This window comes from Mobula birostris, chromosome 16 (assembly GCF_030028105.1).
Source record: "Mobula birostris isolate sMobBir1 chromosome 16, sMobBir1.hap1, whole genome shotgun sequence".
Classification (NCBI taxonomy): Eukaryota; Metazoa; Chordata; class Chondrichthyes; order Myliobatiformes; family Myliobatidae; genus Mobula; species Mobula birostris.
This window is the reverse complement of record NC_092385.1, coordinates 54,220,163-54,235,407: the sequence shown is the minus strand read 5'-3', so window position 1 is coordinate 54,235,407 and position 15,245 is coordinate 54,220,163. Positions and strand designations below refer to the sequence as shown.

Genomic DNA, 15,245 nt, shown 5'->3' with positions numbered 1-15,245 from the left:
ATGGGAAATGGAGAAGGGGGAGGGTGGGGGGCATTATCGAAAGTTTGAGAAATCGATTTTCATGCCATCAGGTACGGAATATAAGGTGTTGTTCCCCCAACCTAAGTGTGGCCTCACAACGACAGTGGAGGAGGCCATGGATGGACATATTAGAATGGGAATGGGAAGTGGAATTAAAATGGGTGGCCACTGGGAGATTCCACTTGCTCTGGCGGGTGGAGCGTAGATGCTCGGTGAACAGTCTCCCAATCTAGGTCGGGTCTCACTGATGCACAGGAGGCCACATGGGAGCACTGAACACAGTAAATGACCCCAACAAGCTCACAGCTGAAGTGTCGTCTCACCTGGAAGGACTGTTTAGGGCCCTGGATGAGAGCGAAGGAGGAGGTGTAGGGGCAGGTGTAGCACTTGTTCTGCTTGCAGGATAAGTGCCAAGAGGGAGATCAGTGGGGAGGGATGAATGGACAAGGGAGTCACGTAGGGAGTGATCCCTGTGGAAAGCAGAATGTGGGGGGAGGGAAAGATATGCTTGGTGGTGGAATCCCTTTGGAGGTGGTAGAAGTGTTGGAGAATTATGTGCTAAACGCTGGTGGGGGTGGTAGATGAGGATGAAGAACCCTATCGCTGGTAGGGTGGCAGGAGGATGGGGTAAGAGTAGACGTGTGTGAAATGGAAGAGATGCAGTTGAGGGCAGCTTTGACGGTGGAGGAAGGGAAGCCCCTTTCTTTGAACAGGGACATCTCCTTCCTTCTAGAATGAAAAGCCTCATCCTGAGAGAAGATGTGGTGGAGAAGGAGGAATTGAGAGAAGGGAATGATGTTTTTACAAGTAGTAGGGTTGGATGAAGTGTAGTCTAGATAGCTGTGAGAGTCCGTGGGCTTATAATAGACATCAGTGGATAAACTGTCCCCGGAGATAGAGACAAATGAGGTTGATGAAAGGGAAGGGATGTGTCAGAAATGGACTAGATGAATCTGAGGGCAGGGTGGAAATAGGAGGCAAAGTGGATGGTCGACCAGTTCAGCACGGGTATAGGAAGCACCACCATTGCAATTGTTGATGTAGCATAGGAAAAGTGCAGGAGGGTCACCAGAGTAGGCCTGGGACATAGACTGTTCCACGTAGCTGACAAAGAGGCGGGCATAGCTGGGCCCATGGCTAATTCAATGTTATAAAACAATAAAGCATGAAAACTTCCAAGGGGATGAATACTTTTTTTTATATATAGGTGCTGTAGATTTCCTTTGGGACAAGAGCCATTTGGCATGCCAAGACAAGATAAAGCTGCAAATGAAGGGTTCTAGGGTGATACTGTTGGTCAGTTACTTTACTAATTCTGAAGTTTTACTACCCTTTAATGTGTAGCTATTAATACCCATACTACCATATTGTGATTGGTGATTGATCATGCAAATAAGGAATTTGAGCATCCTCAAGGTAACTAATTGGTCAATATCTGTATCCAATTAGACAACTTTTGTACAAAAATGGGACTTCTTTGTTCAAACTTCAGAACACAGTTTGGTGACCAGAGCCACGCAATTCTCCTCGAGCTCAACTGTGATTGAGTGTGACTTTTCAGAGACCAGTTAATTGGTGATGACATGTCCTCATCACTTCCAAAGCTTCTCTTAAATGTTGTTCAACATGTGGAACCACTGATTTATCAGCTGCGGGAGGTAGGTGGGTGTTAGCAAGAGGAGGTGTCCTTGCCCACATCAGACCTGAGGCCGTGGGGCTTCACGGCTCCGGGAATTAATGATGAGACAACCCAGGCTTCCTGCTTCCTGCATTCACTGATGAGCCTGCCCTGCACTGAGTGAGCTACAAACTCACTCTGGCAAGGAGTGACCATTTAAGGCTCTCACTGAAGCATCAACCAGAATTCTTTTAAACATTATTAACAACCAAACAAATGGTACAATCAAATATAACCACATCAGTGGTGTTCAATTCCATTCAGCTGGCCATCCTCGCTTGTAGTAAGACCATAGAATATATTCTAGCATGGCCTAATGTGACATGGAACACATGTGCTACATCAGTGCCAGCTGATAACTATCTCCAACAAAAGAGTCTCTAATCACCTCCCCTTCACATTCATTAACATTACCATGATGCAGTCTACAATTATTTACCTCCTAGGAATTACCAATGATCAAAACGTCAACAAATACATGGCAATGGAAAGCAGGTCAGAGCTAGGTACGCAGCAGCGAGTGGCTCACCTCCTTTCCACCATTTACAATACAAAGGTCAAGAACGCTGTGGCATGCTCTCCACTTATCTGATGGAGAGCAACTCCAGCGCTTAAGAAGCTCAACACTATCTGGAACAATCCAGCCTACTGACTGGCATTCCATCAACCACACTAACCGCTCATTGTCTCCGTCACCAGCTCACAGTGCGTAGCATCTATACTGTGATTACGTACCCAGACGAATCCAACGGCACCCCTCCAAATGCATGACCTCTACCACCAAGGTCAGATTGTGCATGGGAAACACCAAAATTGTTGTAGGTCCCTTTCCTTCACACAATGTCCCAATTTGAAAATATGCTGTCCTTTATCATAGCTGGGTCCATATCCTGGAAGTCCCACTCCAGCAGCACCATGGCTATTCACTGGATGGACTGTCGTGATTCAAAAAGGGAGCTTACCGCACCTCCTGGAGGGCAAGTAGGATTGGGTGATAAATGCCAGCAATATCCAAGTCCCCTCAAAAAAAAACTAAAGCAAAACATATTTCTAGAGATCACTAAATCATAGGGTTATATAGCATGGAAACAGGTTCTTTTGGTTCAACTTTTCCATCTCTAGTCAGCTAGTCCGTCTGCCTGCGTTTGGCCCACAGCCCTCTAAGCCTCACCTATCCATGTACTTATTCAAAGGTTTCAAAGGTACATTTAATGTCAAAGAAATGTACACAATGTACATCCTGAAATTCCTTTTCTTCACAAACATCCACAAGAACAGAGGAGTGTCCCAAAGAATGAATGACAGTTAAATGTTAAAATCCCAAAGCACCCCCCCAGCTCCCGCCTCCCACGGGTAATCAGCAGCAAAGCAACAATCCTCCCTCCCCCACCAGCAAAAAAAGACATCAGCCCCCTCCACTGAGCACTCAAGCGTGCAACAAAACATCAATAAAGATACAGGCTTGCAGTACCCCAGAGATTATTAGTTCACCCGATAATTTGACATACCATAGGCTCTCTCTCTGTCTCTGTAATAAGGGAAAAAGAGGTGTCTCCATTTCACATGGCTCCGTATCTACATGGCTTTTAAAATGTTGTTAATGTGCCTGCCTCAACCACTCTTTCTGTCAGCTCATTACAAAGAAGCACCTCCCTTTGTGCGAAGAAGCTGCCCTGATGTCTGCTTGGCATTTCTTGCCTCTTCATCTTAACACCATGCCCTCTTGTTTTTAGCACCTCTCCCGGTCACAGGGAGGACGTGTGGGCTCCTTAAAGACAGCGGCATAACTGAAGCCGTTGTCATAGCATGATATTTACCGCTATGCTAACATGCCACCCCAAAAAAGGTCGTATCCCCTGAAACAGGTCACCTTTTGTTAATTGTTTATTTAATAACCCCTATCTTTGCCAGCTCGTGACTGATGCTGAACACTGCCAATAACAATCTGCGGACGCACTGTCAGTCCATCCTTGTGCACCAAGTAGAACGCAAAATAGAGGAAAAATGCACACTGGCAGAATCTGTTCTGCAGCAGGATGGGAGAAGTGGGGCAATGTTGTCGGTACCCAATCACAGATGCGATCTTCAGCAGCATGGTCGCATAGCGGTCAGCAGAACACTTTACAATGCTGGCAATTCCCATCGCTGTCTGTAAGGAGTTTGTACTTTCTCCACATAATCACGTAGGTTTCCTCTGGGTCTTCCAGTTTCCTCCCATATTCCAAAGATATACCGGTTTGTAAGTTGTGGGCATGCTGTGTTGGTCCCAGAAGCATCGTAACACTTGCTGACTGTCCCAAGTGCATCCTCAGACAGTGTTAGTCATTGATACAAATAATACATTTCACTGTATGTGTTGATGTACATGTGACAAATAAAGCTAATCTTTACTTTGGGCTTTGGCCAATGTTGACCGGAAAGGGAAACTAGCAGGAAGGACAGCAGAGCAGAAATGGCTGGAGTTTCTGTGAAAAATGAGGGAAATGCAAGACAGATCTATTCCAAATAGAAGAAATTTTCGAATGGAAGAAGGACACTACTGTAGCTGACCAGTGAAGTCACAGCCAAAGTAAAAGCAAAAGAGAGGGCATACAATGAAGCGAAAACTAGTGGGAAGAGAGAGGATTGGAAAAGCTTTTCAAAACTTGCAGAAGGACTCTAAAAAGGTCAATAGGAAGGAAAAGATGGATTATGAAAGGAAGCTGGCGACTAATATCAAAGAAGGTACTAAAAGCTTTTTTAAGTATATAAAGGGTAAAAGAGAGTTGATGGCAGATATAGAACCAATAGAAAATGACACTGGAGATATTGTAATGAGAGACGCAGAGATAGCAGAGGGACTGAATGCGTATTTTACATCAGTCTTCACAGTGGAAGAAATCCGCAGTATACCAGACATTCAAGAGTGTCAGGGAAGTGAAGAATTTGCAGTGAAATTACAACTGAGAAGGTGCTCAGGAAGCTTAATAGTTTGAGGGTGGATAAATCTCCTGGACTTGATGGAATGCACCCTCGGGTTCTGAAGGAAGTAGCTGGAGAGATTGCAGAGGCATTAACAATGATCTTTCAAGAATCGATAGATTCCGGCATTGCATCTGATGACTGGAAAATTGCAAATGCTACTCCGCTATTTAAGAAGGGTGGGAGGCAGCAGAAAGGAAACTATAGACCTGTTAGCCTGACATCAGTGGTTGGGAAGTTGTTGGAATCGATTGTTAGGGATGAGATTACGGAGTACCTGGAGGCACATGACAAGATAAGCCAAAGCCAGCATGGTTTCCTGAAAGGAAAATCCTGCCTGACTAACCTACTGCAATTTTTTGAGGAAATTACAAGCAGGGTAGACAAAGGAGATGCAGTGCACGTGATGTACTTGGATTTTCAGAAGGCCTTTAACAAGGTGCTGAACAAGAGGCTGCTTAATAAGGTAAGAGTCCATGGAATTGCAGGGAAATTACTAGCATGGGTGGAGCATTGGCCGGTCAGCAGAAAACAGAGAGTGGGAATAAAGGGATCCTATTCTGGCTGGCTCCGGTTACCAGTGGAGTTCCACAGGGGTCGGTGTTGGGATCGCTGCTTTTTACCATGTATATCAATGACTTGGACTATGGGATTAATGGATTTGTGGCCAAATTTGCCGATGATACAAAGATCGGTGGAGGAGTGGGTAGTGTTGAGGAAACAGAGAGCCTGCAGAGAGACTTAGATAGTTTAGGGGAATGGGCAAAGAAGCAGCAAATGAAATACAATGTTGGAAAGTGTATGGTCATGCACTTTGGTGGAAGGAATAAACGGGCAGACTGTTACTTAGATGGAGAGAGAATTCAAAATGCAGAAATGCAAATGGACTTGGGAGTCCTTGTGCAGGATACCCTAAAGGTTAACCTCCAGGTTGAGTCTATTGTGAAGAAGGCGAATAGAATGTTGGCATTCATTTCTAGAGATAGAGAATATAAGAGCAGGGCTGTAATGTTGAGGCTCTATAAGGCACTCATGAGACCACATTTGGAGTACTGTGTGCAATTTTGGGCTCCTTATTTTAGAAAGGATATACTGACATTGGATAGGGTTCAGAGAAGATTCACGAGAATGATTCTGGGAATGAAAGGGTTACCATATGAGGAACGTCTGGCAGCTCTTGGGCTGTATTTCCTGGAGTTCAGGAGAATGAGGGGGAATCTCATGGAAACATTCCGAATGTTGAAAGGCCTGAACAGATTAGATATGGCGAAGTTAGTTCCCATGGTAGGGGAGTCTAGGACAAGAAGGCACGACTTCGGAATTCAAGGACGTCAATTTAGAACAGAGATGCAGAGAAATTACTTTAGTCAGAAGGTGGTAAATCTGTGGAATTTGTTGCCATGAGCAGCGTTGAAGACCAAGTCATTGAGTGCATTTAAGGCAGAGATAGATAGGCTCTTGATTAGCCAGGGCATCAAAGGGTATGGAGAGGAGGGAGGGGAGTGGGAATGACTGAAAGAATTGGATCAGCCATGATTGAATGGCGGAGCAGACTCAATGGGCCGAATAGCCTGCTTCTGCTCCTATATCTTATGGTCTAATGGCTTAAGTCCCCAATAGTAGGGGGATCGGAACTGCCCGTCCGTTGCTTCAACATCCAGGGTATAGTTTGATGGAAAACTCATAGCTGACAAGCCGTTTACACGGTGGTTGGTATGTTTCATCACTAGGCTAAGGAACACATGCACCAGCTGTGTAGATGGTCTCCCCATGCATGACCACAATGAGGAAATTCTTTCTGAGCAAGGTTTCTCAATTTACAGAATAAGCCAAACTGCTCATTGAGAAAAAGTGGGATGAGGAAATGTATGTTTCCTAATAAACTCTCAGTGGAGTTCCAACGTGGCAGTTTTGTCGAACCCATCTTCCCCTGACTTGGAAACCCCAATGGTCAAATGCCATCTGTTCTAATTACCCAGGGAGTTCTCATCCATGATCCTAACTGCAATTTACATACCAGCATCGACCGGCTATAATCAAGCGCTCACGATACAGCATGATGCCATCTCCAAATAAGAAACAGTCCATCCTGACACATTTCAAATCAGAGTCGGAGACTTCACTCAGGCTTGTTTGAAGAAAACCCTGTCCAATTACCATCAGCATAAAACCTGTAGCACCAGAGGCCCCAACAAACTAGACCACTGTTATACCAAGATAAGGAATGGCTACTGTTCCACGCCCAGACCGGATTTTGATAAATCAGATCACTTGGTTATCCGTCTCCTACCTGCATACAGGCTGAGGCTAAAGAGGAAAACTCCAGAGATCCGACAACAAAGAGGTGGTCACAGGAGGCTACAGGATTGTTTTGAGTCAATGGACTGGGCCATGATCAAGGACTCATTTGTGGATCAGAATGAATACACCATCGTTGTCTCTAACTTTAAAACAGTTCTAGACGATTGTGTCCCCACTCAATCATTCACAGTCTTCCTCGATCGGAAGGCATGGATGAATCATGAGATCCAAAATCTGCTGAGAGCCAGATCAGAGGGATTCTGGTCTGGTGACCAAGAAAGCCTACTTGGTTCAACTACTTCTGCTTGGCTGTCATCCATACCAACACTTCAGAAGGATAGTGAGTGCATTGATTTGCCAAATCGGGGTGAGTTATTTCTGCTAAATCATTATTCAGCTTAAATACATACAGAAGACATTAAGTACTGAAACATAAATGTTTGTCAACTGCACTGGGCAATAGCGGCAGCTCCGCAGTTAAGTTGCTCTACTGCTTTTCCGGACGCCTGGATTGCAATCCAACAGACCCAAATTTATGTTACTGTTGCAGCTCTGCACATTTATAAAGTCATTATAAATTCATTAGTAATGAAGACCGCATAATGACTTGGATGAGGGAATTAAATGCAGCATCTCCAAGTTTGCGGATGACACGAAGCTGGGCGGCAGTGTTAGCTGTGAGGAGGATGCTAAGAGGATGCAGGGTGACTTGGATAGGTTGGGTGAGTGGGCAAATTCATGGCAGATGCAATTTAATGTGGATAAATGTGAAGTTATCCACTTTGGTGGCAAAACTAGGAAAACAGATTATTATCTGAATGGTGGCCGATTAGGAAAAGGGGAGGTGCAACGAGACCTGGGTGTCATTATACACCAGTCATTGAAAGTGGGCATGCAGGTACAGCAGGCGGTGAAAAGGGCGAATGGTATGCTGGCATTTATAGCGAGAGGATTCGAGTACAGGAGCAGGGAGGTACTACTGCAGTTGTACAAGGCCTTGGTGAGACCACACCTGGAGTATTGTGTGCAGTTTTGGTCCCCTAATCTGAGGAAAGACATCCTTGCCATAGAGGGAGTACAAAGAAGGTTCACCAGATTGATTCCTGGGATGGCAGGACTTTCATATGAAGAAAGACTGGATGAACTGGGCTTGTACTCGTTGGAATTTAGAAGATTGAGGGGGGATCTGATTGAAACGTATAAGATCCTAAAGGGATTGGACAGGCTAGATGCAGGAAGATTGTTCCCAATGTTGGGGAAGTCCAGAACGAGGGGCCACAGTTTGAGGATAGAAGGGAAGCCTTTTAGGACCGAGATTAGGAAAAACTTCTTCACACAGAGAGTGGTGAATCTGTGGAATTCTCTGCCACAGGAAACAGTTGAGGCCAGTTCATTGGCTATATTTAAGAGGGAGTTAGATATGGCCCTTGTGGCTACGGGGGTCAGGGAGTATGGAGGGAAGGCTGGGGCGGGGTTCTGAGTTGGATGATCAGCCATGATCATAATAAATGGCGGTGCAGGCTCGAAGGGCCGAATGGCCTACTCCTGCACCTATTTTCTATGTTTCTATGTTTCTATAAACAACTGCTGGATTATTATTAGAAACCCATCTGATCCACTAATCCCTACTCAGTGAAGGAACTGTATCTCCCTTATCAGGACTGGACTCTCATACAGTCATAGAGAACTACCGTACAGGAACAGGGCCTCTGGCCCATTTGCTCCATGCTGAACAGTTATTAATGCCTAGTCCAATTGACCTGCACCTGGACCATAGCCATCCATACCCCCATACCCCCTCCCATCTACGTTCTCTTAAATGTTGAAAATGAATGCACATCGACAATGTGATAAGACTCCCATCTGCCCTCTGGAATGGACCAGCAAACTACTCAATTCAAGGGTAATTATGGAACAGGCTACAAAAGATGACCCTGCCACCAGTACCTACATCCCAAAAGATGAATAAGCTTAGAAAAAGCTCTGGGATTATTTGTACAAACCACAGATAGCTCTGCTCTCTTAGGTATTGAACAACAGAACTTTGTCCAACTTTGCCACTAATGGGGGAAGCCAGTAATCCCACCTCAGCTTAGCTCTTTTTGCTTCGTTCTCGTCCCCACTTACAGTGAGTTTTAAACAAGGTCACTTCTGTAAATAATTCATACCTGCACCTTACCCCACACTTGTACCATACTCCGATCTGTTAGTGAAGCAACATATCCGTGAAGCAGATTTATGGTAGTGAAGTAGATTTGTGAAGTAAGGATTTGTGAGTATGTAAATTGGTCACATGGGTGTAATTCGGCAGCGCCTTTGCTGAGCACAGAATGTGAAGCTGCCCGTGTTCCAACCACTGAAACCCAAAGTTCTAAATCCCCCTCCGCACTTCTCCTTCCTTCCTGTTTAACGATGCTTCTAAAATTCCAGCTTTCTGACCTGGTTTTGGGTCAGGTAAGTTATAGTGATACAACGAACAAGATGGTGGAGGAACTCGTTGAGTCAAGCAGTATTTGAGTCAGGAAGTAGAAGGTGTGGAACGAGCTGCTAGCAGGAGTGGTGGACATGGTTCAATTTCAACACTTAAGGGAAGCTTGGATAACTACATTGATGGGAGGGGTATGGAGCGTTATGGTCCAGGTACTTGGTCAATGGGACGAGGAAGAAAAATAATTAGAGCTGGACTAGATGTGCCTAAGTGCCAGTTTCTGTGCTGTAAGGCTCTATGATTCTATGCCAGACGATCCTTCATTCTATCTTCTACAAAGTACCCATAACATCAGCGATCTCATCACTTCACGCAACAGCCTCCGACCTGATAGAAACTGGCAGCCCAGGGCTGGGGAAACTACTTGCAACGTCAAAGTCAAAGTAAATTTGTGATCAAGGTATATATACAGTGTGTCACCATATACTACCTTGGAATTCATTTTCTTGCAGGTATTTACAAGAAATTAAGAAAATACAATAGAATATATGAAAAGCTACGTATAAGCAAAGACTGACAAAAAGCAATGAGCAAAAGACAAATTGTGGAAAAATGCTGCTCTCCCAATCTTTAATGATAATATGTAGTAATTGTAAATAGAAAGGTAATCTCTTGATTTTAAACAGTGTCTGAATTTCATAGAAACATAGAAAACCTCGAGCACAATACAGGCCCTTCAGCCTACAATGCTGTACCAAACACGTACTTACTTTAAAAATTACCTCGGGTTACCCATAGTCCTCTATTTTTCTAAGCTCCATGTACAAACCTTTGTATCTATCCAGGAGTCTTTTAAAAGACCCTATTATATCCACCTCCACCCCATTCCATGCACTCACCACTCTCTGCGTAAAAAATATACCCCTGACATCTCCTCTGTACCTACTTCCAAGCACCTTAAAACAGTGTCTTCCTGTGTTAGCCATTTCAGCCCTGGGAAAAAGCCTCTGAATTTCAACACGATCAATGCCTCTCATCATCTTATACATCTCTGTCAGGTCACCTCTCATCCTCCAAGCAGAAAAGGCCAAGTTCACTCAACCTATTCTCATAAGGCATGCTCACCAATCCAGGCAACATCCTTGTAAATCTCCTCTGCACCCTTTCTATGGTTTCCACATCCTTCCTGTAGTGAGGCGACCAGAACGGAGCACAGTACTCCAAGTGGGGTCTGACCAGGGTCCTATATACAGTTGAAGTCAGAAGTTTACATACACCTTAGCCAAATACATTTAAGCTCAGTTTTTCACAATTCTTGACATTTAATCCTAGAAAACATTCACTGATTTAGGTCAGTTAGGATCACTATTTTAAGAATGTGAAATGTCAGAATAATAGTAGAAAGGATGATTTATTTCAGCTTTTATTTCTTTCATCACTTTCCCAGTGGGTCAGAAGTTTACACACACTTTGTTAGTATTTGGTAGCATTGCCTTGAAATTGTTTAATTTGGGTCAAACATTTTGGGTAGCCTTCCACAAGCTTCTCACAGTAAGTTGCTGGAATTTTGTTCCATTCCTCCAGACAGAACTGGTGCAACTGAGTCAGGTTTGTAGGCCTCCTTGCTCGCACATGCTTTTTCAGTTCTGCCCACAAATTTTCTATTGGACTGAGGTCAGGGTTTTGTGATGGCCACTCCAATACCTTGACTTTGTCTTCCTTAAACAATTTTGCCACAACTTTGGAGGTATGCTTGGGGTCACTGTCCATTTGGAAGACCCATTTGCGACTGAACTTTAACTTCCTGGCTGATGTCTTGAGATGTTGCTTCAATATATCCACATAATTTTCCTTCCTCATGATGCCATCTATTTTGTGAAGTGCACCAGTCCCTCCTGCAGCAAAGCACCTCCACAACATGATGCTGCCACCCCCATGCTTCACAGTTGGGATGGTGTTCTTCGGCTTGCAAGCCTCACCCTTTTCCCTCCAAACTTAACGATGGTCATTATGGCCAAACAGTTCAATTTTTGTTTCATCAGACTAGACATTTCTCCAAAAAGTAAGATCTTTGTCCCCATGTGCACTTGCAAACTGTAGTCTGGCTTTTTTACAGTGGTTTTGGAGCAGTGGCTTCTTCCTTGCTGAGCAGCCTTTCAGGTTATGTTGATATCGGACTTGTTTTACTGTGGATACGGATACATGTCTACCTGTTTCCTCCAGCATCTTCACAACGTCCTCTGCTGTTGTTCTGGGATTGATTTGCACTCTTTGCGCCAAAGTACATTCATCTCTAGGAGACAGAATGCGTCTCATTCCTGAGCGGTATGACAGTTGCATGGTCCCATAGTGATTATACTTGCGTACTATTGTTTGTACAGATGAACGTGGTACCTTCAGGCGTTTGGAAATTGCTCCCAAGGATGAACCAGACTTGACATCATTTTCTGACCTCAATCCGATAGAAAATTTGTGGGCAGAACTGAAAAAGTGTGTGTGAGTAAGGAGGCCTACAAACCTGACTCAGTTACACCAGTTCCGTCTGGAGGAATGGAACAAAATTCCAGCAACTTACTGTGAGGAGCTTGTAGAAGGCTACCCAAAACGTTTGACCCAAGTTAAACAATTTAAAGGCAATGCTACCAAATACTAACAAAGCGTATGTAAACTTCTGACCGATTGGGAAAGTGATGAAAGAAATAAAAGCTGAAATAAATCATTCTCTCACCTATTATTCTGACATTTCACATTCTTAAAATAGAGATCCTAACTGACCTAAGACAGGGAATGTTTTCTAGGATTAAATGTCAAGAATTGTGAAAAACTGAGCTTAAATGTATTTGGCCAAGGTGTATGTAAACTTCTGACTTCAACTATAGCTGCAACATTACCTCTCGGCTCTTGAACTCAATCCCACAGTTGATGAAGGTCAATACACTGTATGCCTTCTTAGCCACAGAGTCAACCTGTGCAGCAGCTTTGAGTGTCCTATGGACTCGGACCCCAAGATCCCGCTGATCCTCCACATTGCCAAGAGTCTTACCATTAATACTATATTCTGCCATCATATTTGACCTACCAAAATGAACCACCTGACACTTATCCAGATTGAATTCCATCTGCCACTTCTCAGCACAGTTTTGCATCCTATCAATGTCCCGCTTTAATCTTTGACAACCCTCCACACTATCCACAACACCCACAACCTTTGTGTCATCAGCAAATTTACTAACCCATTCCTCCACTTCCTCATCCAGGTCATTTATAAAAATCACAAAGAGTAGGGGTCCCAGAACAGATCCCTGAGGCACACCACTGGTCACCGGCCTCCATACAGAATATGACCTGTCTACAACCACTCTTTGCCTTCTGTGGGCAAGCCAATTCTGGATCCACAAAGCAATGTCCCCTTGGATCCCATGCCTCCTTACTTTCTCAATAAGCCTTGCATAGAGTACCTTACCAAATGCCTTGCTAAAATCCATATACACTACATCTACTGCTCTACCTTCATCAATGTGTTTAGTCACATCCTCAAAAAAAGTTCAATCAGGCTCGTAAGGCACGACCTGCCTTTGACAAAGCCATGCTGACTATTCCCAATCATATTATGCCTCTCCAAATGTTCATAAATCCTGCCTCCCAGGATCTTCTCCATCAATTTACCAACCATTTAAGTGAGACTGACTAGCCAATAATTTCCTGGGCTATCTCTACACCCTTTCCTGAATAATTGAAGAACATCCGCAACCCTCCAATCCTCCAGAACATCTCTCCTCCTGATTGATGATGCAAAGATCATTGACAGAGGCTCAGCAATCTTCTCCCTCACCTCCCACAGTAGCCTGGGGTATATCTCGTCCATTTCCGGTGACTTATCCAACTTGATGCTTTCCAAAAGCTCCAGCACATCCTCTTAATGTCTGTATGCTCAAGCTTTTCAGTTTGCTGTATATCATCCCTACAATCACCAAAGTCCTTTTCCATAATGAATACTGAAGCCAAGTATTCATTAAGTACCTCTGCTATCTCTTCTGGTTCCATACACACTTTTCCACTGTCACACTTAACTGGGCCTGTTCTCTCACATCTTATCCTCTTGCTCTTCACCTACTTGTAGAATGCCTTGGGGTTTCTACAAGTCATAGCTCCAAGTACTGATCCATGCTCTAAGCTCACGTGGTATGTTCATGATGCTTCTTGCGTAAAAATAGACACATCTCAAACCATTGGCCTGAGCGTATCCCTTCTCTATCACCTGCCTATCCTCCCTCTCGCACTGTCTCCAAGCTTTCTCTGTTAATGATGGTGAATAAATGTATGTTGTTGTTTTATGATACGTACAAGGCTATCTTGCTTTGATATTGATCTATATACTCAAACTGTACTGTAACTATATACTCAAACCCCTTTTTTATCCCATGAACCCAACAATTTAACATTTCAGTCTTCCACACTATGGGCATTCTCTTAAAGACGATCCTCTTCTCAGTCAAGCTTACGGAGCTGGGATGTAACGTGCCTCAGCACATCCACTGCAATACTCTGCATCAAAATAGTTACTCAGTGGCTGGAAATTTGCTTGGCAAGCATATATCAGGCTCAGTTGCACAATCCAGGACTTTCAACAAGGACTGGCAGTCACAGGAACGCTCACATGATCTTTACAAATTGTGTTTCTGGTGAGCAACACAGGCCACTGACTGAGAAATATGGTTTACCTGCAGTTGCAACTGTGGGTAAAAGCTGTGGGCTCAGGGGCTGAAACGATTGGTCAGGTTCAATGTTTCTGCAACAAAAATACATGACATGATCAGTGCAAATTGTAAAGACTTCTGTGCAGATCATATGTAGGTTCAGTCTGGTTTACAAGTATTGAAACTATCTAAATGGAAATAGGCTCAAGTACACACAATTGCCCATTATTTCAATTTTAATATCACAAGAGACCAAATGCAAAGTATGAAGTGCAGAAGGAACTTAGTTTGCACAAAATGGCTGCAATGTCACTTACAATAGACCAACCAATGCATTGTTGCTTAATGTACCAGTAATGTTGCTCATTTTCTCTGAAGTGGATTTGAATTGCAGAGCTAACAGGAAACAGTTATCATACTGCATCTGCTTTTTTGGTTGACAAAAACCAGATAAGTGCTTTTTACCATGATCAGTGCTGGTGCACAATAAATGCAGCAGACACACAGTGTAAAGCATAGAACAGTACAGGGCAGATGTTGTAGTGTCCTTTTAATCTACTCTATCATCAATCTAACCATTCCTTTCTAAATAACCCTCCATGTGGGTGGGGGGAGGGGGGTATAATGGCAGTGAGGTCATTATATTCGATTTACAGATATAACATTGCAAATTAATGTGATAGAACTAGCCATATTCCGAGTCTTCACTTGTCACAGCAGACCTCGGGCGGACCAGTGGGCTCCTCATAACTCCTCTCCAAGGCCATCAAGCAATGGATACAGCCATGGGAAAAAGGTAAACAGTTAGAACTACTCTTGCAGAGATCCTGATTATCCAACACCTGGATAGATGCCTCTCTTCCCCAGATGCTGCCTGACCTGCTGAGCATTTCTGCTAGTATTTAACAATCTGCTGGAGGAACTCAGAGGGTTGAGCAGCATCTGTGTGTGTGGGGGGGGTGGGGGTGAGAACAAAATGTATGGTTCAGGTCAAACCCTTTATCAGAATTCCAGCAGATTGCATCCTGCTCCAAGATTCCAGTGTCTCCAGTCTTTTGTACCTCTTGTCTGTCTTTGTATTTTTTAAAACCTCTATTAATCTGTAAACATCCACCTTCTGTTTACATCTCCTTCAGGCAAATTAGCTACAACTAACATC

General features: G+C 43.9%; 1 protein-coding gene across 2 annotated transcripts in view; it reads right to left on the bottom strand.

Annotated features, from left to right (window-relative positions):
* Positions 1-15,245, bottom strand: part of LOC140211141 (protein SSUH2 homolog) — a 69,425-nt gene that overhangs the window by 47,424 nt on the left and 6,756 nt on the right. For both annotated transcript variants that reach the window (XM_072280653.1, XM_072280652.1), the window contains exon 2: positions 14,111-14,178. In XM_072280653.1, coding sequence (XP_072136754.1) covers positions 14,111-14,178 — 68 coding nt within the window. The remainder of the gene's footprint in view (positions 1-14,110; positions 14,179-15,245) is intronic.